This window comes from Parasteatoda tepidariorum, chromosome 1, assembly GCF_982258835.1.
Source record: "Parasteatoda tepidariorum strain Cologne lab strain chromosome 1, Ptep-v5.0, whole genome shotgun sequence".
NCBI classification, from domain to species: Eukaryota; Metazoa; Arthropoda; class Arachnida; order Araneae; family Theridiidae; genus Parasteatoda; species Parasteatoda tepidariorum.
In genome coordinates this window covers 87,700,020-87,727,224 of record NC_141755.1, presented here as the reverse complement: position 1 = coordinate 87,727,224, position 27,205 = coordinate 87,700,020, and the positions used below count along the sequence as shown (strand labels likewise).

At 28.4% G+C, this 27,205-nt stretch overlaps 2 protein-coding genes across 2 annotated transcripts; both read left to right on the top strand.

Annotated features, from left to right (window-relative positions):
* The first annotated feature begins 11,105 nt into the window (after nucleotides 1–11,105).
* LOC147816598 (uncharacterized) lies at nucleotides 11,106–16,244 on the top strand. The gene is made up of 2 exons (XM_087156969.1): nucleotides 11,106–11,988; nucleotides 16,231–16,244. The coding sequence occupies exons 1-2, from the start codon at nucleotides 11,106–11,108 to the stop codon at nucleotides 16,242–16,244; spliced, it is 897 nt and encodes a 298-aa protein (XP_087013095.1).
* A 2,280-nt stretch (nucleotides 16,245–18,524) lies between these two features.
* Nucleotides 18,525–26,852, top strand: LOC107446513 (uncharacterized). Its single transcript, XM_016061188.4, has 2 exons — nucleotides 18,525–18,614; nucleotides 25,555–26,852. Exons 1-2 carry the CDS (start codon nucleotides 18,592–18,594, stop codon nucleotides 26,186–26,188), a joined length of 657 nt encoding a protein of 218 aa, XP_015916674.3. The 5' UTR covers nucleotides 18,525–18,591; the 3' UTR covers nucleotides 26,189–26,852.
* Nucleotides 26,853–27,205: the final 353 nt, after the last annotated feature.

Here is a 27,205-nt window from a genome sequence, read left to right as displayed (position 1 = left end):
AGATGAGCTTATATTTTTTACAAAATTTTACATAACTTTTATCATATGGTAGCTGTGCGAGCTAAAAATCAATTAAATTCTGTCGAAGCTGATGGAATTGCCTGGTAATATTAATTATGTATTTTTCTATTACATTTTATTTACTCAACTATATATCGAATACTTGATGAAATATGTCGTAAAGGGTGTAATTTCTTAATAAAAATAATAGGTGCAACTTTCATAATTTTACTTTATGAATACTAAAATTTTCTTAATTCAGAAAAAGGAAATTTCGTGCGATAGATGTTTTTTTTAAATATGTCATATATTACGAATAATTAGAGGTTAATTATAAAAAACTTCGTCAACGGGCCAAAAAATCTTCTTCAAAATGAAGAAATATTATTTACATTTATTTATTATTAAAACGCCTTTCTTTTAAAATTTAGAATATAAGATTAAATGTTGCAAAGTGCTATTTATTTCCTTAACGCAAATTTTTAGTCGAAGCAACTTCAATATTTTTCTACATTAAGAAAACGAATTAAAGTTATAACTCAAAATAGTATAATCAGTATTAAATCTGTCATAAATGACGAATAATTAGAGGTTAATAATTAAAAACTTCGTCAACTGATGAAAAAAACTTCGTCAAAATGAAGAGTTATTATTTACATTTATTTATGATTAAAACGCCTTTCTTTTAAAATTTAGAATATAAGATTAAATGTTGTAAAGTGTTATTTATTTCTTTAACTTAAATTTTTCGTCGAAGCAACTTCAATATTTTTCTACATTAAAAAAACGAATTAAAGTTATAACTCAAAATAGTATAATCAGTATTAAATCTGTCATAAATTACGAATAATTAGAGTTTAGTTATAAAAAACTTTGTCAACTGATGAAAAAAACTTCGTCAAAATGAAGAAATATTTTTTACAGTTATTTATTATTAAAACGCCTTTCTTTTAAAATTTAGAATATAAGATTAAATGTTGCAAAGTGTTATTTATTTCTTTAACTTAAATTTTTCGTCAAAGCAACTTCAATATTTTTTTACATTAAAAAAACGAATGAAAGTTGTAACTCAAAATAGTATAATCAGTATTAAATATGTCATAAATTACGAATAATCAGAGGTTAGTAATAAAAAACTTCGTCAACTGATGAAAAAAACTTCGTCAAAATGAAGAAATATTAATTACATTTATTTATTATTAAAACTCCTTTCTTTTAAAATTTAGAATATAAGATTAAATGTTGCAAAGTGTTATTTATTTCTTTAACTTAAATTTTTCGTCGAAGCAACTTCAATATTTTTCTACATTAAGAAATCGAATTAAGTTATAATTTAAAATAGTATAATCAGTTTTTAAAATGTCATCTCTGTTGTTGGGTTTCAGCTGACAGCTGATTGGCCAGCATGGTTGATATCAGCCGACAACAGATTGTAAACTAAGTTTTAAAGTTAATAATTCTCGATCTAATAATCAAATAGTATATATTTTTTTAATTCCACCAATTTCTACATTTTTTTACACACCTTCGCAATTTCAAGTAATAGAGTTTGAGCATAGTCTTATAGAGTTATAGCGTTTGATCAGCATTGCGAAATGTAACGCAAAACAAAAATCAATCAAAAAATATTAGCAAAAGAAAAAGCACTTAAAACTGCAATAACTTTCAAACAAATTTGAAATTTAAAATAAATTGTGTTAAATTCATATATAAATATATATGGCCCTTTCGACGTGTCAAATTTTAATTCTGTAGTTGCATACCTGCTGGCTATAGATCGGTCCGTATGGTATATTTTACACTAGCTTAACAGATAATAATTCTTGAACTAATTATTGAATAATCATTTTTTTGTTCCATTATAATTCCTGTACACTTTTCTATACACTTGGTAGTTTCAAGTTTTTAAGTCTTATAGATGTTGTGCTTATAGATAGTAAAACAAAAAGCAACGTAACAGAAATATTTTGGTAATTTTCTTATGGCCGGGTTAAAGAAAATTTAGCAAATTTTGTTAACACAAAACAGAATAGACATTCCTCTTTTTTTTCCCAAATGAACAAAAACACAAATGATGATGATAAAATAAATTTACTCCAACCAGTTAAAGGAAAATAATCAAAAATATTATGTCCTTCTTGATTAAATATTTTTTTCTTAGTACATTGTGTTTTTCATTGAGTAGTTTAAATTGCAATTTTCTCATTTGGCAATTTTAATAATTTCGGTGCTGGTGAATATAAACCATCATAAATAAGATACTGATACTAGAGGATACCGCAAAAATACTGCGAAACGAAAATATAATGTAATATAAATATAGGAATATGTATTGATTTTTGCACTGTTAAATCCTGTTGCTTCAAGTATGTGAATAAATATGTACCTTTTGTGGGGGTAGTTAATTTGGCAAGTCCAGTTTAGAGCAAATCAGTACTTTAAGTAGTAGCAAAATACATAGCAAAAAAAAAAAAAATTTGAATTTTGAATGAAATGTAGACTTTTGTGAAAGCATTAGTTAAATTGTTTTCCAAATTTTTTTTGAAATTGAGCATTTTTTTGGTTATTTATTATAATTTTATAATTTCGTAAATTTGCATTTCTCACAAATTTGTCCGTTTTAAAGTTTTATATAATGAAGAGTTTTCAATTAAAAATAACTTATAAAATTAATTTTATTTTTAAATATGCATTTTTTTATTAAAAAACATTTTATTAAATCTTACATCCCAAACTGACTAAACAATGATGTTGAAAATTATGCTACAAACATTTTTTATTGGTCCAAAATCAAGCAAATCACTGTCAAATTCATCGCGATTTCTTATTAGAAAATTTCATTTTTATGTCATTTTCCTTGTTTTCTGCAAGAACATAAAAATTGTAAAATCACCATATTAAAGACTTTTACCTATAAATCATGTAAGTCATTTTTTTATATTTTAATTAAAACCATACACCGTAGAAAATTGCTGTAATCTTTACAGCAATTTTTGAATTAAATCACTTTTTCCTGTGAAATCGGTTGCTTTTAGTCACGTGCTCCAGATAGCCAATTGAAACAATTTCTGCCGACTGAAATCGTTTGCTGCTGTTTTCAGATAGTTTTAAAACATTCGACGAGATGAGCTTATATTTTTTACAAAATTTTACATAACTTTTATCATATGGTAGCTGTGCGAGCTAAAAATCAATTAAATTCTGTCGAAGCTGATGGAATTGCCTGGTAATATTAATTATGTATTTTTCTATTACATTTTATTTACTCAACTATATATCGAATACTTGATGAAATATGTCGTAAAGGGTGTAATTTCTTAATAAAAATAATAGGTGCAACTTTCATAATTTTACTTTATGAATACTAAAATTTTCTTAATTCAGAAAAAGGAAATTTCGTGCGATAGATGTTTTTTTTAAATATGTCATATATTACGAATAATTAGAGGTTAATTATAAAAAACTTCGTCAACGGGCCAAAAAATCTTCTTCAAAATGAAGAAATATTATTTACATTTATTTATTATTAAAACGCCTTTCTTTTAAAATTTAGAATATAAGATTAAATGTTGCAAAGTGCTATTTATTTCCTTAACGCAAATTTTTAGTCGAAGCAACTTCAATATTTTTCTACATTAAGAAAACGAATTAAAGTTATAACTCAAAATAGTATAATCAGTATTAAATCTGTCATAAATGACGAATAATTAGAGGTTAATAATTAAAAACTTCGTCAACTGATGAAAAAAACTTCGTCAAAATGAAGAGTTATTATTTACATTTATTTATGATTAAAACGCCTTTCTTTTAAAATTTAGAATATAAGATTAAATGTTGTAAAGTGTTATTTATTTCTTTAACTTAAATTTTTCGTCGAAGCAACTTCAATATTTTTCTACATTAAAAAAACGAATTAAAGTTATAACTCAAAATAGTATAATCAGTATTAAATCTGTCATAAATTACGAATAATTAGAGTTTAGTTATAAAAAACTTTGTCAACTGATGAAAAAAACTTCGTCAAAATGAAGAAATATTTTTTACAGTTATTTATTATTAAAACGCCTTTCTTTTAAAATTTAGAATATAAGATTAAATGTTGCAAAGTGTTATTTATTTCTTTAACTTAAATTTTTCGTCAAAGCAACTTCAATATTTTTTTACATTAAAAAAACGAATGAAAGTTGTAACTCAAAATAGTATAATCAGTATTAAATATGTCATAAATTACGAATAATCAGAGGTTAGTAATAAAAAACTTCGTCAACTGATGAAAAAAACTTCGTCAAAATGAAGAAATATTAATTACATTTATTTACTATTAAAACTCCTTTCTTTTAAAATTTAGAATATAAGATTAAATGTTGCAAAGTGTTATTTATTTCTTTAACTTAAATTTTTCGTCGAAGCAACTTCAATATTTTTCTACATTAAGAAATCGAATTAAGTTATAATTTAAAATAGTATAATCAGTTTTTAAAATGTCATCTCTGTTGTTGGGTTTCAGCTGACAGCTGATTGGCCAGCATGGTTGATATCAGCCGACAACAGATTGTAAACTAAGTTTTAAAGTTAATAATTCTCGATCTAATAATCAAATAGTATATATTTTTTTAATTCCACCAATTTCTACATTTTTTTACACACCTTCGCAATTTCAAGTAATAGAGTTTGAGCATAGTCTTATAGAGTTATAGCGTTTGATCAGCATTGCGAAATGTAACGCAAAACAAAAATCAATCAAAAAATATTAGCAAAAGAAAAAGCACTTAAAACTGCAATAACTTTCAAACAAATTTGAAATTTAAAATAAATTGTGTTAAATTCATATATAAATATATATGGCCCTTTCGACGTGTCAAATTTTAATTCTGTAGTTGCATACCTGCTGGCTATAGATCGGTCCGTATGGTATATTTTACACTAGCTTAACAGATAATAATTCTTGAACTAATTATTGAATAATCATTTTTTTGTTCCATTATAATTCCTGTACACTTTTCTATACACTTGGTAGTTTCAAGTTTTTAAGTCTTATAGATGTTGTGCTTATAGATAGTAAAACAAAAAGCAACGTAACAGAAATATTTTGGTAATTTTCTTATGGCCGGGTTAAAGAAAATTTAGCAAATTTTGTTAACACAAAACAGAATAGACATTCCTCTTTTTTTTCCCAAATGAACAAAAACACAAATGATGATGATAAAATAAATTTACTCCAACCAGTTAAAGGAAAATAATCAAAAATATTATGTCCTTCTTGATTAAATATTTTTTTCTTAGTACATTGTGTTTTTCATTGAGTAGTTTAAATTGCAATTTTCTCATTTGGCAATTTTAATAATTTCGGTGCTGGTGAATATAAACCATCATAAATAAGATACTGATACTAGAGGATACCGCAAAAATACTGCGAAACGAAAATATAATGTAATATAAATATAGGAATATGTATTGATTTTTGCACTGTTAAATCCTGTTGCTTCAAGTATGTGAATAAATATGTACCTTTTGTGGGGGTAGTTAATTTGGCAAGTCCAGTTTAGAGCAAATCAGTACTTTAAGTAGTAGCAAAATACATAGCAAAAAAAAAAAAATTTGAATTTTGAATGAAATGTAGACTTTTGTGAAAGCATTAGTTAAATTGTTTTCCAAATTTTTTTTGAAATTGAGCATTTTTTTGGTTATTTATTATAATTTTATAATTTCGTAAATTTGCATTTCTCACAAATTTGTCCGTTTTAAAGTTTTATATAATGAAGAGTTTTCAATTAAAAATAACTTATAAAATTAATTTTATTTTTAAATATGCATTTTTTTATTAAAAAACATTTTATTAAATCTTACATCCCAAACTGACTAAACAATGATGTTGAAAATTATGCTACAAACATTTTTTATTGGTCCAAAATCAAGCAAATCACTGTCCAGCATTAGTGCGTATGTACTTAAAGGGAAAACGTCTTTCAATCATTTCTGTTTGAAATCTCTTGTGTGCATGTTGTACAGTTTCAACAGACCTTAAAAACAAGATGTTCAAGACGATAAAGAAAATGTAAGTATTTTAAAAAATTAAAGATTTTAATATAAATTAAAATTTATAGCTAATGTTAAACAAGCTAAATTATTCATACTTAACTTATATTACAAGCGTCAGTTTTTAAAGCATAAATTTAAAAAATAAGTGCTTCTATTTCAATTATTGGCAGTTTTAAAATAGTAATAAAATAGTAGAATACATTAAATAATAAATCCAACTGTCTGTTTTCAACTACATGTTATGTATTTTTAATATTATCAGGTTCCCAAATGTAGAATGATTTGCCATATTTATTAAGAATAGTTTCGTTTATATTCATACGTATGAAAATATTCTCTCAAAATATAAAATAAACTAAAAGCGTTTATTTCGGTGTTTATAAATGTATGGTAAATAAAATTTGTAAAGTGATGCATTAAAATGTCACTTAAAAATACTGTTATAAATTCTATCCTGCTTAAATGAATGTTCATTTTCATTTTTTTTTAAAATTAATGTTTCACTCGAATTCCTCACAATTATAAGATTAAAAATAGGTTAGTTTTATCATGTATTTAAATTTCTCAACAATTTTCAATACAACTTTCTAAATTTGTATTCGTTACCATTTCAGAATAAACAAACTATATTCATCCATATTATAATTACTAGCCGATGTTTGTAAAGTTCATATTTTGATTTAAAAACACCTGAATTCTTGAATTCATTTTTCTTGCCATTTATAAAAAATTGCTTATTAACCCCTTATCATTCTAATTAAAATCATTGCTCACAAAACGTTGTGGAGTTATTTACTGATACGATATCTAACAGTTTTTTTTTAATTTGAAAATTTAAATGTTTTAAAAATGACACTTAAAATTTGTTGTTAATGCCACTTAAAATTTATTGTTATTCATAGAAAGTTGACCAACAATTCTTTTAAAATAATTTAAATGGTATGTGCTAGATTGCAGTAATCTTTCATCAGTTAGGAAAAAAATAAAATATTCAAAATTTAATGATAGCCGACCGTAATAAGTTTCTCAAAACACTATTTTGAGAATATAGGAAGAGAAAAGAGGTATAGGAAACGAAGGGAAAAAAAACAGATACTGTACAGAAAAATAAATCGGTACTTATTCGTTTTTGGGAGCCATTAAAAATTTACAATCTGTAATTGACGCCAGTGATGATACTGGCTTATTTTTTTCGTTAAGGTGTATTCATTAAATGAATTACCTATTCTTTTAATTAGTTATTCATTCATTTATAAATATGCTATTTTTTATTTATTTTGCGGTTACTAAAATATCGCCAATGTGACTAGATTGAATATCGAAATAAATAGGCTAAACTTTACTGGCATAATACTTGCGCAAAATATAAGAATGATATGGTGTTGTAAGCTAAATCTGGCAGGAAACTGGAGAAAAAAATTTTAATTTTATTCTTTAATTGGAATACCGGTAAAATAATACGCTGGTCATCATTACAAGTTGAAAAATAAGAAATATAAAAAGTTTAATCATTAATAACAGGAGGACTATGCATGTTCGAGATCGAGCATAATCATAATCGATTGATAAACATATTTGTTTTGACAATGTACACTCTCTAATCTTCATAGCGTCAACAAATTTGTTTTGCAAAATGATCTGCTTTCAATAACTGACCATATATTGTTAATGAAAGACGCTTAATAAACTGCTAGTCATTTCTAATGTTTTAAAATAAAGTTTTCAAACTCTCAGATTTTTATTTTCTAATTGTTTGTTATATACTTATGCGTGATTTAAATTAGTGTTATTAATTGAAATTTTTTTTTTATTTGATACATTTTGTATCGATAAAAAACTTATCAAAGGCGATTCTAAAGATTTTTCATGAGCTGTCAAAAACTATTTACTTATTTATTTATTTTGGTACAAATCGAATGAAGTATTTAGCATTGTCCTAAATTTTATCAACTATAGAAAATATCAAAAAATTTGTTGAATTTTAATAATTTTTCAAGTTTTTAACAAAAATTGACTTTCAAAATATAAAGAAATTTTTTTTTAAAGTTCGTCTCATTTTTTATTGATTTAGTTATTTATTTATTTTATTATTTGTTGCATGCTTTCAGAAAATACAATTGCTAGAAAAATTATTTTTTTAAGAGTCTTACGTAATTTCAGATTGCGATAGTTATTTTAGCTGAGTCCCAAAATTTGTAGAATCTCTCTACCATTTATTATTATTATTTTTTAAACTATGGGGCTCATCTTCCGTTCGCTTCGCTCACCAGCCACCAGCTTTTCATTCATCATTGAAGATGAAGAGGAAAGAGGTTTGTGTCCATTTTTTACAAAAAAATACGATTAGATTACCATCTGTTGCATTTTGAGGATGAGTAAATTTTGGCAAATCAATAATAGGGAAAACCAACACCCCCGTCCTCCTCGAGAGTTATGGCTAATTAATTACAAGCCGTGCTATGTTCAGCTTTAGCCCGAGCGAAAGTTCGTTCCCCTCCCCCCTTCAGAATCAGCTCTTATGGACATAAACCATTTTCCCCCATGATCTACTTATAAGTTTTTTTTTAGGTGTCGATAAAAAGAAGTCCATTTTGTATATAAAATATGTAATTATTATAATTTTATGTAAGCACATTTTATTTATATTTTAATCGTTACGAAATGAAGGGATATCTGTAATTGCAAAATAATAAACGGTAATTGAAAAATAATCTACGGCAATTAAAAAAAAAGCGGGTTGGTAAGTAGGTACTTTATTTACGTCTCACTAGAGCTGCACAATGAGATATTGGCCACTGTCTGGGAAACATTCCCGAGGATGATCCGAAGACAGGCAATGACAATGTTGATCCTTTGCAGAGGGGATGGCTCCCCTGCTTTGGTAGCCCAACGACCTGCTCGCGAAGTCGAGCACTTTACAGTAGAATAATTTAACGAGGATCGATACCGCACACCCTCGGTCCCTACGCTGGCTGATCAAAGTGGTCACCCACCCGCTTATTGACTGAAGCCAGTGATGCCTGACTTCGGTGCTCTACTGGGAACAGTGTTTTTATTATCAGTCCACTGCGACAGAAATAAAATTGGGAATACTGAATATGCGACCCAATAAGCACAGTCATAAATGGAAATTTATTTTACTTATTAACGATATATAGCGACATCAAGTCGAGCTCCAGCTTGTGAAATGAAAATTGCGATAGAGTTTTTTACAATATTGGATGAATAATTATTATAATTTAAAGAAGAAAAAAAAAAGAAAATTAAAAAAAATTTGAGATCGCTTATTAACGATTACTTATTAACGATACTATTTTACTTATTAACGATATATAGCGACATCAAGTCGAGCTCCAGCTTATGAAATGAAAATTGCGATAGAGTTTTTTACAATATTGGATGAATAATTATTATAATTTAAAGAAGAAAAAAAAAGAAAATTAAAAAAAATTTGAGATCGCTTATTAACGATTACTTATTAACGATACTATTTTACTTATTAACGATATATAGCGACATCAAGTCGAGCTCCAGCTTGTGAAATGAAAATTGCGATAGAGTTTTTTACAATATTGGATGAATAATTATTATAATTTAAAGAAAAAAAAAAAAGAAAATTAAAAAAAATTTGAGATCGCTTATTAACGATTACTTATTAACGATACTATTTTACTTATTAACGATATATAGCGACATCAAGTCGAGCTCCAGCTTGTGAAATGAAAATTGTGATAGAGTTTTTTACAATATTGGATGAATAATTATTATAATTTAAAGAAGAAAAAAAAAAAGAAAATTAAAAAAAAAGTTGAGATCGCCTTTCTACGATCACTGGCTACCCATTGGTCAAACGCTTTTTTTTCTGGACTGACTTAAAGCCCCTGCATTAGAGTATAGGAGCCTTAGACTGATTTCGCTAAACGACACAACATTTCCAAATCGTGGGTTGCAAATCGTCTCAATTGATTTTTGTCCACGGATTGGTTTTTAAATCCTGCCTATGTACGTGTTTCAAGCAGTCACAAAATACTTTTCCATCTTCAGCATTTATATTTATATTGAAATCACCGTCAAGCCAGTAATTATACGTTAATAATTAAAAGAATATAAAAATAGTTTAAATTATTATTATGTAAATACATTAAAAATGCCTGCTAGTTAAAAAATAAGAATAAAAACAGCAGTGGTAGCCATATCAACGCATGCAATGACGGCGCACTGTTTACTATTACTCTCGAACACAGTTTAAAAGTGAGTGGACGCCATCAATTCCAGACCAAGACCCACTTTGCCGATGGGTAAAAATACAGAAAAAAAAATAACTACTTAAAATTACAATAACTTTAAAATCTTTTTTTTAGAAAAAAGCTCTCGTTAAATCTATAATTCGAAACAGTCCTAACAGCACATCATATTTCAACTCTGTTGTTTTATTTCAGCGAATTATCGACCAACATGGGTATTTTTTTGCTGCAATATCTATCAGTTCTCGTTCTTATAATCGAATCTTAACTCCGTGCATATTTTTACACACCTTCTTAATTTCAAGTATTTAAATTTTAAGAAGTTAGAGGAGCAAAATGAAAAGCAATGTGCTGCAGGAAAAAAAATTGCGAGAAAAGTTCTTAAAATTGCAAAAACTTTCGAGCAAATTGGAATATCGAAAAAAAAATATGTTGAGTTGTAGTTGTTGACGCAGGCCATTAAGGCAATGGGTGCATTTTTAATTATTTTTGTTTTTCAGCGGCACTATTTATGGCCAGGAATTTGACTTCAGCCACATCCATACGTCAGACCCGTTTATAGGGAGGACCCATTCATACATCCCTTCATTCATCTACAGATTGCAATTGTGATCGATTAATCTCCTATCCAGTACCCCCAGAGGTATAATTTGATGTGGGAGCATGGAGGACTTTGTGACTCGACAGATTTACCGTGCACCAGTCACCATTTACCGGCTGGCTGTATTCGAACTCCCGTTTTTACGAATGCATCATTAATAGATTGAAAAAATAATCATTAATAGATTGAAAAAGGTAAGAATCATTAATAGATTGAAAAAAATGGAAAGAACTTCTTTACTATCTATCACTAAGGCATACAAGACTGCATCTACTGACTCTCTCCAAGTACTTGCTGGAACAATTCCTCTAGATATGGCAGTAAACATAGAAGCTCAACTTAATAATATTTTTCAACATGAAGAAGAACATATAATCTATAAACCAATACCTACACCTTATATTTATCATCCGGCTGAAGAAATTTTACTTAAATATCAACTGCATTTACCTACTTATAAAGAACTAGAATTATTTACAGATGGATCAAAAATATTAGTTAACAATGAGTTTAAGACAGGATGCGCTTTCGTGGCCTATCTGGAGGGAGAACCTGTTGAAAGAAAAACCTTTCGCATCTCTGATCACGTTTCCGTGTTTAAGGCTGAATTATGGGCCATTCTCCAGTCGATTCGTTGGCTTAAGGAACAAAGAATTACAGACAATATCTCAATTTATACGGATTCCCTGTCTAGCCTGCAAGCTTTGGAAAGCAGCAACTCTAAAGAGTATTTAGTCCACTTAATAAAACAAGAATTCACAAACAATATCGCTTTACATTGGATAAAAGCACATGAAGGCCATAAGGGCAACGAAGAAGCTGATAGGTTAGCCAAATTAGCCTGTGAGAGATCAACGGTCGACCTGTTTGAAGATCCTAGCAGGCGGACTGCAAGAAAAACTTTGGAACGCGAAAAATTGATTGAATGGCAGGAGAGATGGAGTGACAGCTTCACAAAGGGAAGGCACACATTCGAGCTCCTCCCGAAAGTTCAAACGAGGAAAATCATGGGGAATTTCTTTTTAAATCAATTCCTAACTAATCACGGCTGTCATGGACAACATCAAGCCAGGTTTTTTGGGGGAGCTCAGCTGTGCAGTACCTGTCAGCTTGTTGAGGATTGGGAACATATTTTAATCCAGTGTACAAATTTTAAGCACATTAGAGAGAAATTTTTTCATTCAAAAACCACCTACGAGTTTATAAAGCAGCATTGGTCAAACCCTAAAATAAAAAAGGGAATTGAGGAAATAATAAGAAAATTGTTTAGTAACAAGGCACCTCCCTGAATCCTGATGGCCTTTTGCTGCCTCTTGTTAGGAAAAATACACCTAAATCACGGCTTATTAACTTACCTGTTATGGTTTGATTATTACTTGAATTTTCTCTTCAAATGTTTTTTTTGGAGCTTTAGTCTCATGCTTTGTCAATCTCTGCCCTTATGTGATTCCTCATTTTGAAAATTTTAATCACTTGTGTTCCTAGAGTTTTTATATATGGTATATATATGTCCTTTCTGTTTAAAAAAAAATAATAATAATAATTACTGGAATTTGATAACTTTAGTACTGTTGTGCCAGCCATAATTATATTCTGAGTTACAAACATCCTTTATTTTCCATGTGAAATTGTTTCCTTTTATTAACTTTGCACCCCTACTGAAGATGCGACATCAATATCTCTTCTGATTGTTACTGTTTATTTTCTTTGTATTGTTTCCTTAGTTTATTTCTAAGTAGCACCGTTTTCTGGATTTCATATTTAATATTCCACCTATTTGTTAAAACTCTAATTTGAAAATTTTGAATATGTTTGCTCATGTCATTGAACTGTTACGCTCACTTCGAACTTTCGGAGTGCCCCCGGATGCCCCCTTACGGGGGCGGGATGGGCTTAAGCTACTCCAGAAGGCCTCAAAGAATTTAGTGAAATCTTAGAATTAACAATAGTAGTTATTCAGAAAGTAGAATTTAGGAGTGTTCAAATATAATAGACGAGGCATCAATTAAAAAAAAATAAATAAAAAAACATTGAAAAAAAGTAACAAACATAGTGTGATGATGAAAAGTACCAGAATTTGTCGAAAGCCCATGAAAACAGATTCAATTTCAAAAAGAAGAGTTATGGCGAGGCAGCCGTAAAAAAAAACCGCAAACAAGAAGAAATTCAAAATAAGAATAGTTAGAAAATTTGACAAAATTATGAGCAATAAATTAATCGAAAATTCGAAAATCATTTCTGAAGAATACAAATACAGTATTTGCGAAGGTTACAAGATAAAAATAAATAAATAAATAAATATGTATAAAAAATAAATAAATATTAATAATAATACTATTAGCATACAGAAAATTGTTAACAGTGAGATACAATTAATGCATTACATGAAATGTAGAGCTCGTCAATTGTAAAGATGCCCCCTGACGGGGGCAGGACGGAGTTAAGCTTTGATTAGTAGTCGTAAGCTCAAGATTGGACCAGCTGTTCAACGACGGTTATAAAATAGTATAAAATGTTGGTGCATTCGTTCGGCCTGTAGTGCGGCCAGTATATTAAAAATTTAATAATTCTCAAAGAAATCATCGAGAGTTTATTGTGACTTGGTTATTAATCGTGATTTAGTTGATACGTATCCTCTAGTGTTTAATCTTCTCCAGGTTTCATGGGAAATATATTTTTTTTGAACCTCGAGTAGTGATCTTTTTAAATGTTTTCCATTTCTTTCCTTCTTCTTTCAAATTTCTTAATTACTCTTCTTACAATACTTTAAATACTATTTCGAATTTAGTATAGCAGTAAAAATACAAATGAAATCATTTAGTGCTACCGATTTTGATCGCGACTTGATCCATATTAAACGTACAAGGAAAAGTTAAATTTATTATTTGCTAGAGCCGGAAATAGCATCGTAATGTAGTAATTCAAAATATAGTTATAAGCTAGAAAGTTTGTTGGTTCTATCAGTCCTAAGACAACTGCAGTGAAGTGCTATTTATTCTTCGTCTAAGTTAAGGTGCTGTTACGGTACAATTCCGTTTTTGGAGCCATAAGTAAATTGCTTAGTTATTATTGACGTCAAAAGATGATGAACACGCTGAATGCCATGGGGGTCACCGGTCACCGGCGAAGCCAAGATTATTAGAAACACATAATTCTAGTAAATTTTTAATGCTTTTAATTTTTTTTTTATCAGTATCGTTACTAGAATGATTTGAAGAAATTAATGCAATACAGAACGCACAAAAATAGTTTTATTTATATATACAGAGATGCCAACTTGCTCCGGACAGCGAATAAATATTTTCAAGTGGTAGGTTATTAGTTGAGATTTCTGGTTTAATAAATTCAATTGAGTAGATTTTTATCCACCACTATTTCTAAACAATTCGTAGGCTTATATAAATCACCACCTTTTTCAGATATGTCATGCTACACCTTTTAAAAAACTAGCAAAATGGGTCTAATATTTGCAAATTTAGTTTGTAGTTATTTACCGTTTGGCCAGACGGGCAAGCCTTGTAAAATTAGCGTGGCGTTCAACGTGTTAGTGAATTTTTGGGAAATGCTTAAATCTGTGAATAATACAATACTCTTTATTGAGTGTACGCATTTTGAAATTTTGTATTGATGGATGAAATTTTGTATTTGATTGTCTTCATTACTTTGCATGTTTAAGATTTCATCTAAATATACATATTTTTGGGCAACTAGTCATTACAGCGTTGCCTTGATTACAGTTATTGATTCAAAATATTTTGACTAACAGCCATGTAGAAGATCAACATATTTTTTAAAATTTATTCTTCTCTGTAACTCATTTGGCATAAAAACTATTAAGGAAGTTAAAAAGAAATATCAAATAGTTAATGGAATTTCGTTTCGTTAAACTTCGATAGTTATGAGGTATGCTGTAGGCGAAATGCTTTATTATTTGTTTATATTTCTTCATGATTGATCACGTTAATGGAAGTACTGATGATGATTTCATCTATAAAATGCTGCAAAACAATTTTTTTCTGTAACTATGGTAAGGGGAATCTAGTTCATTTAGAAGAGGTAAACAATACAAGTAAAGCCCTCTTATAATTCAGAGCAGATCAGTTTTTCAAAGAGTTTCAAAACAAAAAAAATAAATAAAAAAAGTCGTAAGAAAAAAACTAGAATTTTACGAAGGATGCACACGTTTCTTTGTTACTTATTATTAATTCATGTCTTTTCTTACATCCTAAGTGTATTCTTTTCAATGCTTTATAAATTTAAAAGTGTTTGGTAAAAAAAGCATCAATAATATTTCAAAGAATTTGAGAAAATCAACTTTTTAACCAATAGGGAGCTCTTTTACTCGAACTAAAAACTATGTAGAATAGTTCATAATTTCCAACATATTATCAGCATACTTTTAAGTTTGAAAATTTAAACGATTTGAAAATGCTTGTTAAAATATCTATTTAATAATTTCTTCCGTTAAACGAAACTTTTAATTCTCTAGTTTTATAAATTTTCCTAACCAAATTTACTCTCGACTTCATAGTGGTTTTATTTTCTGAAAACTTAGTTTTGTATTATAGTTAATTTAATTGATACATTTCCTTAAAAAAATATTTTATTAAATCCTGCCTTTCGAGCTTTCTAAACTAAATGATATGGAAAATTATCTAGTAAACATTGAAATGATTTGAAAATGCTTGTTAAAATACCTATTTAATAATTTCTTCCGTTAAACGAAGCTTTTAATTCTCTAGTTTCATAAATTTTGCTAGCAAAACTTACTATCAACTTCATATTACTTTTATTTTCTTAAAACTTAGTTTTGTATTAAAGTTAATTTAATTGATACATTTCTTTATAAAAATATTTTATTAAATCCTGCCTTTCGAGCTTTCTAAACTAAATGATATTGAAAAATATCTAGCAAAAATTTTTTATTGGTCCAAAATTAAGCGAATCACTGTCCAGCATTAGTGCATGTGTACTTAAAAGGAAAAGATCTTTACATTATTTCTACTTGAAATCTCTTGTGCTTATATTGTACTGTTTCAAAAAATTAGAAAAAAAAACGATGTTGTTCAAGGCGATAAAGAAAATGTGAGTAATTAAAAAAATAAACGTTGTTAATATAAATTGAAATTTATATCTTATGTTAAACAAACTAAATTATTCATATTTAACTTACATTACAAGAGTCAATTTTTGAAAGCATAGATTTAAAAAATCAGTAGTGCTTCTATTTCAATTATGAGCAGTTATGAAATTCTGAATAAAAACAAACATTAAAAAAATATTTTAAAGGATTAATAATCTCTCGGTCTGTTTTCAATTATGTGTGATATTTTTTAATATTATTAGGTTCTCAAATGTAGAATGATTTGTCTTTTTAATTTAATATAATTTCGTTTACATTCATAATATACGTACGAAACTGTTCATTCAAGAGTTTACATAAACTAAAAGCGTTTTTTTTGCATCTAGAAATGGAAGGTAAATAAATTTTTTAAAGTGATATTAAAATGTCATTTAAAAGTCCTGTTATAAATTATACACTGCTTAAGTGAATGTTTATTTTCATTTTAAATAACCTTCGCTTGGATTTCTCTCAATTATAAAAATCAAATGTTAGCTTAATCATGCATTTGATTGTCTTTATTAAAATAGCTTATTAAATTTGCGTTTGTATCCATTTTGGAGGAAACAAATTATATTCATTCATACCTTAGTTGTTCCTAGTTGATGTTTGTTAAGTTTATATTTTAATTTAAAACACCTAAATTAAACTTCTGACGAACCTTAGACTGTTTTAATAGATTTAGAAAAAAAAATCAGATTTAGTGTAAACACTTGAAGAAAGAAATTACGAAATGCACCGGTACTTGGAAACTGTTCAATATTAGAGACATAAATATAAATTTATAAAACTTTTTTCCTGCATATTTAAATGATGTGTTAAAGACATAAAAACCTTAAAAATCTAAAATTTAGATTCTAGGTAACTTAGGTAATCGCCAAATTAAAATGGCAATCAAATTTGTTTATAATTTATAACTGCTCCTTTCTTTAAAATACAGCCATAATTAAATTTGGTTACTCGCACAACACCTAGCTATATTAGCTATATATATAGTTATATATGTATAGTATAAAAAATAATAAGTAAATAAATAAAAGTAACACATATTCAAATTGCTCACTGTGATTTTTCTTCTTTGGTTATTTGCTTGTTTTGCTTCGTCTAATTTAGAAATTTATGTAAATCAACACGTTAAACATTAAAATGAACTGAAAACAGAGTTAGTTCCAGTTTTAGAAGTAAAAATCGATTACACGACGTTATCATTTCTACGACGTTTTACGGTGGCCCCTTTGGCGTCGTATAAATAATGCTCCACTGTATATATATATATGGAAGGTTAGTCTAAGATTGACAAACAAGTAGGATATCAAATTATCAAACTTAATTTTTTTTTTGTCATCTTCAAAAAGTCGTTTGCTTTTTCTCAAAAAAAGATTCTATTACAAGAGGCATGGTCAACATTTTACATATTATAAATATTTTATTTTTTATTGCATCTAAAACCACTGCGCTCAAAGAGTGCCCACAATTGCAAATGTAAAATGTAAATGTAGATATTCTTAAATGTTTTATAAAGTGCAAAAAAAAACTGATTTATAATTGCTGTAAATTTTATTGTTAAGTAAAACTAAATACATTTTTACAAAGGGGAAGGCGGATTAAGAAAATGGCGCATCTAAAGTGGTTATTTCTTTAATTATTTAAAAAAAATAAGTGCATAAAAGTGTTGATGCTTTCTTCGAAACAAATGAAAAGACAGAGTTGGTAGGTGAGTGGAGTGTCACGTTGGGCTAAGGGAGGTTCAAAGCCATGGCCATGGAGGAGTTGCCATGGCTTTTTTGAAAAAAAAAATATGATGGCAAAATGATTTTGAACTGCTTTGTGGTGCATTTTTAGCAAGTTATTGTCATAATATGTAATGGATATCTTATTTTAAGTTTAAATTATAAATTCTGCTTTATTAAACGATTTTTTTTGTCTTATTCTTTTCTTATGAAAATGTCTAGAACTACCCAACATACAGCTAAAATGCGATCTTTGAAATCAAAATTTTAAGTAAATAATTTCTTGGTACGCGTCATTTTATTGGCAATATGCATTTCTTTCTCCTTCAGAAATTCAGACCACTTTCCTACATAAATTAAGTAACAGGTTAAACATAAATTAAGTACATAAAGAAGAAAATAATGAATTATTTTTTAAATAATATGTTTTCAGTAGACCGAATAGATTAAGAATCTCGTTTTTGCCACATCAATACAACAAAATGCAAAGACATTTTCGTCGAGATTTATGAACTTTCTTAGTCAAACTTACTATCAGCTTCATATTGCTTTTATTTTCGGCAAACTTAATTTTATATTTAAAGTATATGTAACTCATAATTTCTTTTTTAAATATACATTTTTTATTTAAAATATATTTAATTAAATCCAGCCTTTCAAACTTTCTAAACAATGATATTGAAAATTACCCAACAAACATTTTTTATTGATCCAAATTTAAGCGAATGACTGTCCAGCATTAGTGCGTATGCACTTAAAAAGAAAACGTCTCACTTAAAACTGTACATTAAATCATTTCTATTTGAAATCTCTTGTGCGTATGTTGTACTGTTTCCACAAGCTTTAAAAACAACTATGTTCAAGGCGATAAAGAAACTGTAAGTAATTTAAAAATAAGCGTTGTTAAAACTAATTAAAATTTCATAGATAAGGTCAAACAAACTAAATTAATCGTATTTAACAAATGTTATAAGCGCCAATGTTTGAAGTCTAAATTTAAAAATTCAGTATTTCTATTTCATTTTGTAGCAGTTATGAAATAAAAGCAAACATTTAAAAAACATTTTAAAAGAGTGAGTGCATAAAATAATAAAGCTCACGGTCTGTTTTAAATTACATGTCGTTGTTTTTTTAATGTTATCAGGTTTTCAAATGTAGAATGATTTTCTATTTTTATTAAGTATAGTTTCATTGATATTCATAACTTACGTACTAAAAATACTCCCGTAAGAGCTTGAGCAAACTAATAACGTTTATTTTGTGCTTTGAAATAGATGGTAAGCAATGTTTATAAAGTGATATATTAAAAGTTCGTTTAAAAATACTACGATAAATTTTATCCTGCTTAAGTGAATGTTTACTTTCATTTTTTTTATATAAAGAATTTGCGCGGATTTCGCAAAATTAGAATAATAAAAAAAAGGTTAGCTAAATCCTGTCTTTAATTATCTTTACGTTTATCAAAATAGCTTACTGAATATGCGCTTGTAATGGAAGAAACAAACGATATTCACTCACATTAAAATTACTGGATGGTGTTTGTAAAGTTCATATTTTGATTTAATGTATAAACTTCTATTCACAAAATAAACTTCTGACAAACCTTAGACTATTGTAACACGATAGAACTATTTGGATTTTGTGTTAAACACTTAAGTAAGGAAGAAATCAGAGATAAATTTCGAAATGGACTGGTACTTGGTGACTGGTACTGATAATTCATGCAATACTTGGTCGTAGAAATAAAAATATTGACTTATAAAATGTTTTCTCTCAGTAATATTTAATTGATATAGTAAAGAGATAATTACGTTAAAAATTTGGAATTTAGATTCTAGGAAACTTACGCGTATAGCCACCAAATCAGATTGGCAATCAAAATTTTTATATTTTATCACTGTTTGTTTCTTTAAACTGGGTTATAATTAAACTAAGCTACATTGATAGCATTTGTTTTTATAGGATAAACTAAAATTTGTGTGGATAGTTAGTCTGAGAGATTGCAAACGAATAGGATTTAAAATTTTTGGATAACTATTCTTTTAAATTTTGACTAACGGATAGGATAACTGATTTGTTTTGTAATCTGCAAAAGGAGTCAGTTGCCTTTTCCCGAAAAAGAACAAAAACAAGAATCTATTACAATCCTGGCAAAATTTAAACATTTTTATTTTTCATTATATCTAAAATCACTAAACACCAAGTACCCAAGGTTCTAAATGTTATTAATTAAAAATGCTTGACATACCGTAAAAATATAAACTACCATTTTTGGCGTTAAACTAAATATAGTTTTAAGTACAGACTTGTAATTACCCAGTTTGAATTTTATCCAGTTTAATGTTGTTTGAAAGAATTAGTGAGAGCCGCGATATTTCAGGGAATAGAGCGTTCGCCTTCCAATGCGGCGAACCGGGTTCGAATCCCAGTCGAACCGAATTCCGCATCCGACTTGCACCTACCACAGTGTGATGTGAAATATCCTAATTCATAGACGAATCATGGGTTAGAATCCCCTTGACACCAGGCTAAACGTGGGAGATTTTTGTGGTTTTCTTCTCTATGTAACGCAAATACGAGTTGGTTCCATCAAAAAGTCCTCCACGAAGGCAAATTTCTCCCAATACTCGATCCAGGAGTTCCCTTGTCTTCAGGAGTGGGTTCAAAATTACAAGACTACGGACTTGAACATTAGTAGTCGTAAACCCATAAAATTGGGTCGGCTGTTCAACGACGGTTATAAAAAAAAAAGAATTAGTGAATATGTATATTTAAAAATGTGCCTGTTTCTTAAAAGGTTTGTTTTTGCAATTAAGTCATAAATTGATTCGTATGCACATGAAAAAATGAGTTGTCAAAAAGCAAACAAAAGTAAAAGAAACGAATAAATAAATAAATAAATAAATAAAACTATAATAGTGAAAATGTAAATAAAAGAGAAAATATTTTATTGGATGCACAGTAAAAAATATTTAGTTTATCTCAGCACCAAAAATGGTGAAAATTATACACCCAAATGCTTTACAGTGTAGTTACAAATTAATTACCTTAACAAATATAGTTTGAGAGGCAATAGATACATAATTTATTTACTATTCTAGTAACGAATATGTAAAATTTGTGCATATTTGCAGTAAAGATAGCAGTTACGTCTCCACCATATTTCTTATCTCACATCAGCATTTTTTTAAAAATTATCACTGACTTGTTTAACCTTTGGTTAAATATCTTACAGCAATCCATGCTTTATGATAAATCTGATCCTAATAAAAAACTGATTTTCAAAATCGTTATTTGTTTTATGTTTTAACCATATTTTGATCAATGTCTAATCAAACACTACCTTTGTTGTTGTTGTTGTTGCTAATTCCCATCTGGTCTGACGGGGTCAGACCAGATCAATGAATCCGTTAACATTGAGAAAATCCGAAACCAGAATGGGAGAGGAATGAATATCGTTCCAGTCCAGCCCTAAACAGATCAAGATGTGCTCAGGTGATGCCTGGTTTTGTTGGCATTTAGGGCAAAGAGGAAAGATCTTTTGATTTGCAGAAAATGTGAAACTTTTCAGGTGTCCACTGGCCAGTCGGGATAGGCAGGTGTTGGTTTGCCTGTCACCAGGGAGAGATAGAGAGAGTCCTGGTCTTTTTGCTTTATACCAATAGTGAATAGGTGGAAGCAGCCACTTTTGTTTATTCTGGGCCTTTTGCCTTGCAAAAAGTTCAAGGTATGTAAGCTCTGAGGTGGAGGGGACTGGATGGTCTAGTCCCTTCTTTGCAAGAGTGTCAGCCAACTCGTTGCCGTGGATATCGACGTGGGACGGGATCCATTGAAAGTGGACCTCATGATGTTGGGAAATGAGCTTTACTTTTTGTAAGATCGAAAAACTGGTTTTATCTCCAATGAGGGCCCAATTTTTGAGTCAAACACTACCTTTAGTTTCATGTACTCAGTTTAAAATTTTTGTAAGGGTAAACAAAAAGAAAAGCAGGAATCTTTGTTAAATTATGTAAGATCTTGTTCTAAAGCATGTAGTCTGGATTTACGTTGACAAAAGTTACAGGAAAAACATCAGTTTTCTCAATACATTTCTCTGAAGGAACATTTTTTTAGGAATTAAATGTATTGTTTTTTTTTTCTTAGTAACTAGAATCCCATTCCATGGCAGTGGGTAAAGTCAAATCTATTCACTTTTTCGACATAGGTTCAACATTCCGAACTAACAGCTAGCTATGTTCCTGATAAGATTGATACTCGCATTCGTTTTTACAGAACCTTTTTTTTTACTTCATGAAAATTTATATGATTCTTTTGATAAAGGATTTACTTACGAAAACATTAGTCCAGAAATATTAAATGCATTATATTTCACGTTTTCAAATTGTAAATTTATTATTACTTATAAATTATTATATATATTTCGTTATACATAAATTATTATATATAAATTATCATATATAAATTATTACATATAAATTACTATAGATAAATTATTGCATATAAATTATCATGCATAAACTATTATATTAAATTATTATTAACTAATTATTGAAATGTTTAATTTTTTTTATAGCTTAACTCTTTCATTTTGTATTGGATCCATTTCTACAAAATTCTTCATTGTTTTGCATATTTAAGATTTCATTTACACGTACACTAGCTATTACAGAGTTGCCTTGATTACAGTTATTGATTCAAAATATTTTTATTTAAATGTCTTTACTATAACAACCATGTGCTAGATTTACAGTTTATTGGCACTCTATTTTTCAGATTTTCCTTTGAACAAATTGAGCTCAATAATACTATTAAATAATACTGCATAAATACTACTGAAAAGGAAAAAAAGTACTAAATTATAATTCAAGAATACTGCATAAATATTACTAAATAATAATTCAATGATACTGCATAACTACTACGAAAAAATAGGAAAAAGTTAATGGAATTTTATTTCATGCGAATTTTAGAGTTTTGTGAATTTTCCTAACGAAATTTGTTTTCACATTACTTTTATTTTCCGCCAACTTAATTTTGTTTTTAGTGCATATATAATTCATTATTTCTTTATTAAATATACATTTTTCATTAAAAAATAACATTTAATTAAATCCTGTCTTCCAAACATTCGAAACAATTATATTGAAAATTATCTGACAAACATTTTTATTGGTCCAAATTTAAGCAAATCACTGTTCAGCATTAGTGCATATGTACTTAAAAAGAAAACGTCTTTAAATCATATCTACTTGAAAACTCTTGTACGTATGTTGTACTGTTTCAACAAACTTTAAAATCAACGATGTTCAAAGCTATAAAGAAAATGTAAGTAAAGAATATATAGCTAAGATTAACTAATGTTTAGAGCTATTGGTAATCAAACTAAATTAATCATATTTAACTTATATTTTAAAAATTCAGTGTTTCTATTTTAATTATTAGTCGTTTTAAAATAGTTAATAAAAAACAAACATTTATAATGTATTTTCAAAGACTGAATGCATAAAATAATAAATCTCACTGTCTGTTCTTAATTACGTGTAATATTTTTTGAATACTACCAGGTTCTCAAATGTAGAATTATTTGCCCTTTTAATTAAATATAGTTTCTTTTATGTTTATAACTTACGCAAAAATATTCAAGCAAGTACTTAAACATTCCAAAAACGTTTATTTTGTGTTTATAAATGGATGGTAACTAAAACTTCCAAAATGAAATACTAATATATCATTTAAAAGTACTAAAATAAATTCTACCCTGCTTAAGTGAATGTTTAGTTTTACTTTTATTTAAATAATTGGTATCACGCGGATTACTCACAATTATAATAACTAAAAAAAGGTTAGCTTAATTATTTATTAAATTTTCGTTTCATTTATTAAAATTTCATTTTTTAACTTGCTTTGTAACCAATTTGGAAGAAACAAACTATATTCATCTACATTATAATTACTGTTTAATGTTTTTGCTTAGTTCATATTTTGATTTAAAACATCTAAAATAAACTTCTGACAAACCTTAGACTGTTGTAATAGATTTAAAAAAAATCTTAGATTTAGGTTTAAATACTTAAGTAAGAAAGAAATGAGAGATAAATTACGAAATTGACTGGTACTTGGTGACTGTTTAGTATTAGAGATATAAATATTGAATGATAAATTGTTTACTCTGTATAGTATTTAATTGAGGAAATAACGAAGTAAGCACCTTAAATATTTGAAACTTAGTTTATAGGTACTCTACGAGTGTAATCGCCAAATTCGAATTGGTAGTCAAATTTCTTTGCTATGTATCACTGTTTCTTTTTTTAAAAATAGAGTTGTAATTAAGTTAGGTTAATCTCAAAGCATCTATTTTCATCTGACAAACCCAAATATTAGAAAGTTAGTCTAGGAGATGACAAACGAATAGGATGTAAAATTCTCAAACTGAATTTTTTTTGTAATCTTCAAAAAGTCAGTTACTTTTTCTAAAAAAAATGGAACTATTACAAACATGGATAAGTACAAAACTGTAGTTATTGAGCCAAAATCTATATAAATTGGCAAAATAATATGACAAATAATTGACATAAAGACAAATAATTAACATAAAGAATTAGAGCAAATATATTATGGTACTTTTCCATTTCGCCACACAAGAAATAAAGTTGGCAATAAAAATTCACCTGGTGTATGCAAATTCATATTTTTTTTCCTCCAATTTTTTTACTGTTGGGAGAAAGCTAAATTAATAAATTGAGTAACAGAATTAGCTCACCCTGGCAAAATGAAAAAGTACTTAAGTGACTTAAAATGTAATTATTTTTTTAAAATAATATGTTTTTTCAATGAAACCATAATGCACATGCACCTTTCGAATACACATGGAAACATGTGCTATCAGTAAACAAAAAAAAAAAAAAGGAATAAATAAATAAAACTAGAATAGTGCAAAAGTAAATAAAAAAAAATTGATTGCCTGCACTATACTATACAAAAACTCAGTTTACCTCAACACCAAGAAATGGTGGTAACTATACACCAAATTTTTTTCAGTGAAGTCGTTACAAATTATTTACATTTACAAACATAGTTTTAGATGCACTAAAAATGTAAATATATTTTTCTGTATTCCGGTATTCCGAACAAACAGCGATGTGTCTGATCAGATAGATACTTTCCCTCGCTTTTTACAGAAACTTTCTTATTCTTATTGAGTAAATTTACATGATACCTTTGATAAATTATTTACAATATATTATCACGAAAGCACTTCTGGTGCCGGGATAGTCTGATCGGTAGGGCGCTGGTCCCATGTCCGAGAGTTCGGGGGTTCGAATTCCGCCGGAAGAAGATTCCCCGTGTAATAAAATGGTGACTGATGTACGTTAAATCTGTCGAGTCGCAATGTCCTCCATGTTGCCTTAACAAATCAATACCTCTGGGGGTACTGAATTGGAGATTGATCGTCCTCTGATTCAGGTCTAAATTACGATCTGTGGATGAATGAAGGAATGTATGAATGGATTTGCCCTATAAACAGGCGTGACGTATGGGTGTGGCAGAAGTCGAATTCTTGGCCATTGATGGCGCCACTGGAAAACACGAACAATCGCACCCCTCTACCTTAACAGGCATACGTCAACAACAACAACGGAAGCATTTGTACAGTAAAAATAAAATACATCATATTTCACGTTTTCTACTTATAAATTTATTATTATTATTAAGTTATTATGTGTACATTGTTATACATAAATTATTATTATTACATAAATTATTATATTATATTATTATTAACTAATTATTGAAAAAATGTTTCTTCACTTTTCATAGCTTCGGACGCGGAGGAAAGAAAGGGAAGAAGGAAGAGAGACAGGTGCTGATTTTGAATGAAGAAGTGAAAGATGCTGATGTTTGGAGTGTTGATGAAGAAGAGATGAAACAGCGGCCTGACTGTAAGGAAGATCGCGTGCAGGCCCGATTCCTCGAAGAATACGACGGAGTGGGCAATGTCTATCTCGTAGTCAAGCCTCCGGAAGTTTGGTATCCAGGCCATCATACCGATGACTATGGATGGTGTGAAGAATCTAGTTACAACACCAAGAAGTTCCAGCTCATATGGGAGTGGATCCAGACCAAAGACGACGGATGGTATCCTTACGAAGAAGATGACGAACTCGATTTTTTCAATGAAGATCAAGAAAAAAAGGACCCAAAGCCACGTTTGTCATGTAGGGAAGATAGAGGTGTGCAAATCAAGGAAGGAACTGGACACTGGTTGGAGAAAGTATCAAAAGAGAAATTTCCCGAAATCCACTATGACATGGCTGGTTTTGAGAGGAACTGGAAAGATTTTGATGACTACGAGTGGACAGTGCCAGACGATGAAGTCAGGATTGGCTTAAGGTTAACGAAGGAGGAGGAAAACGAAGAAGATTATTGCGAATGGAACTCCGCAAACTACTAAAAATGGAGATGGAATGGTGGAAGCAAATTATCTCGAAAATTAATCCAACGCAGCTAATTTTAGAAAGTTAATTTTAGAGTTAAAAAATTTAAATAATTTAATATTTTATTGTTAAAATTTAAATATTTTAATATTTTATAGTATATTTTTATAGTATAATTTTATATTTTAATAATTTAAATATTTTATAGTTAAAAAATTTAAATAATGGCTAATTGAATAATTTAAATAAGATAAGAGATTGCAAGTAAAAAAAACAAACAAAAAAAAAAACAAACAAATTTTACCTAAATATTACTTCTTTTTTAATATTCAAAATAATGTAATATTTACACCAGAGGGGAATAGAGCTAGGAGGATTATACTTACTTTTCAATAAATAACTGATTGTGAATGACTTTAAGATATTAGGAATAAATGGTTGTAGAGATTGGTTAGAAAAAATAGGAGAAGCAGCTGGGGAAGAAAATATCAAGATATTTTTTCAAAAATATGTTTTTCATTATTAACTAGATTGCTTGAAAAGAAATTTTTAAGATATTTTTACCTAAATAATATTTTTACATTTAACAGGATTTCGCAATTATACAAGTCCCAGGGAAAAAGAAAAAGTGGAAGGAGAATTCTATTTACTTTTCAGTTTTCAATGATTTCAATACAATAGAAACAAATAGGGCGAGTTATTGCTTAGAAAAAAATCTGAGAAGAAGCTTTGGAAAAAAACATCAAAATATTTCAAAATATTTTTTTTTAAATTACCTATACTCTGCTACAAATTAAGAAAAAAACATTGCGGCAGAGGATTTTTAGTAATCACCCGCGACTGCTGATAGTTCTGTTTTATTTGGATATCAAATTATATAATTATGCTTAAAATACAATGTGAAAGTTTTCAAAAATTAAACTTGTCGAACAGAAATTTTATTCGCGCAGTTTTTTATAATCAAAAAGATGGCTGCGCTACGACGTTTCAAGAGTTAGCGATGTTGATTTTCACTCGTACTTGGAGCTTTGCTT

Excerpts from the sequence above, each read along its gene's own strand:
- LOC147816598 (XM_087156969.1), top strand. The coding sequence starts at position 11,106 with ATGGAAAGAACTTCTTTACTATCTATCACTAAGGCATACAAGACTGCA.
- LOC107446513 (XM_016061188.4), top strand. The coding sequence starts at position 18,592 with ATGTTCAAGGCGATAAAGAAACT. Across the intron at positions 18,615-25,554 it reads TTCAAGGCGATAAAGAAACT|CTTCGGACGCGGAGGAAAGA; the intron begins GTAAGTAATTTA and ends CACTTTTCATAG.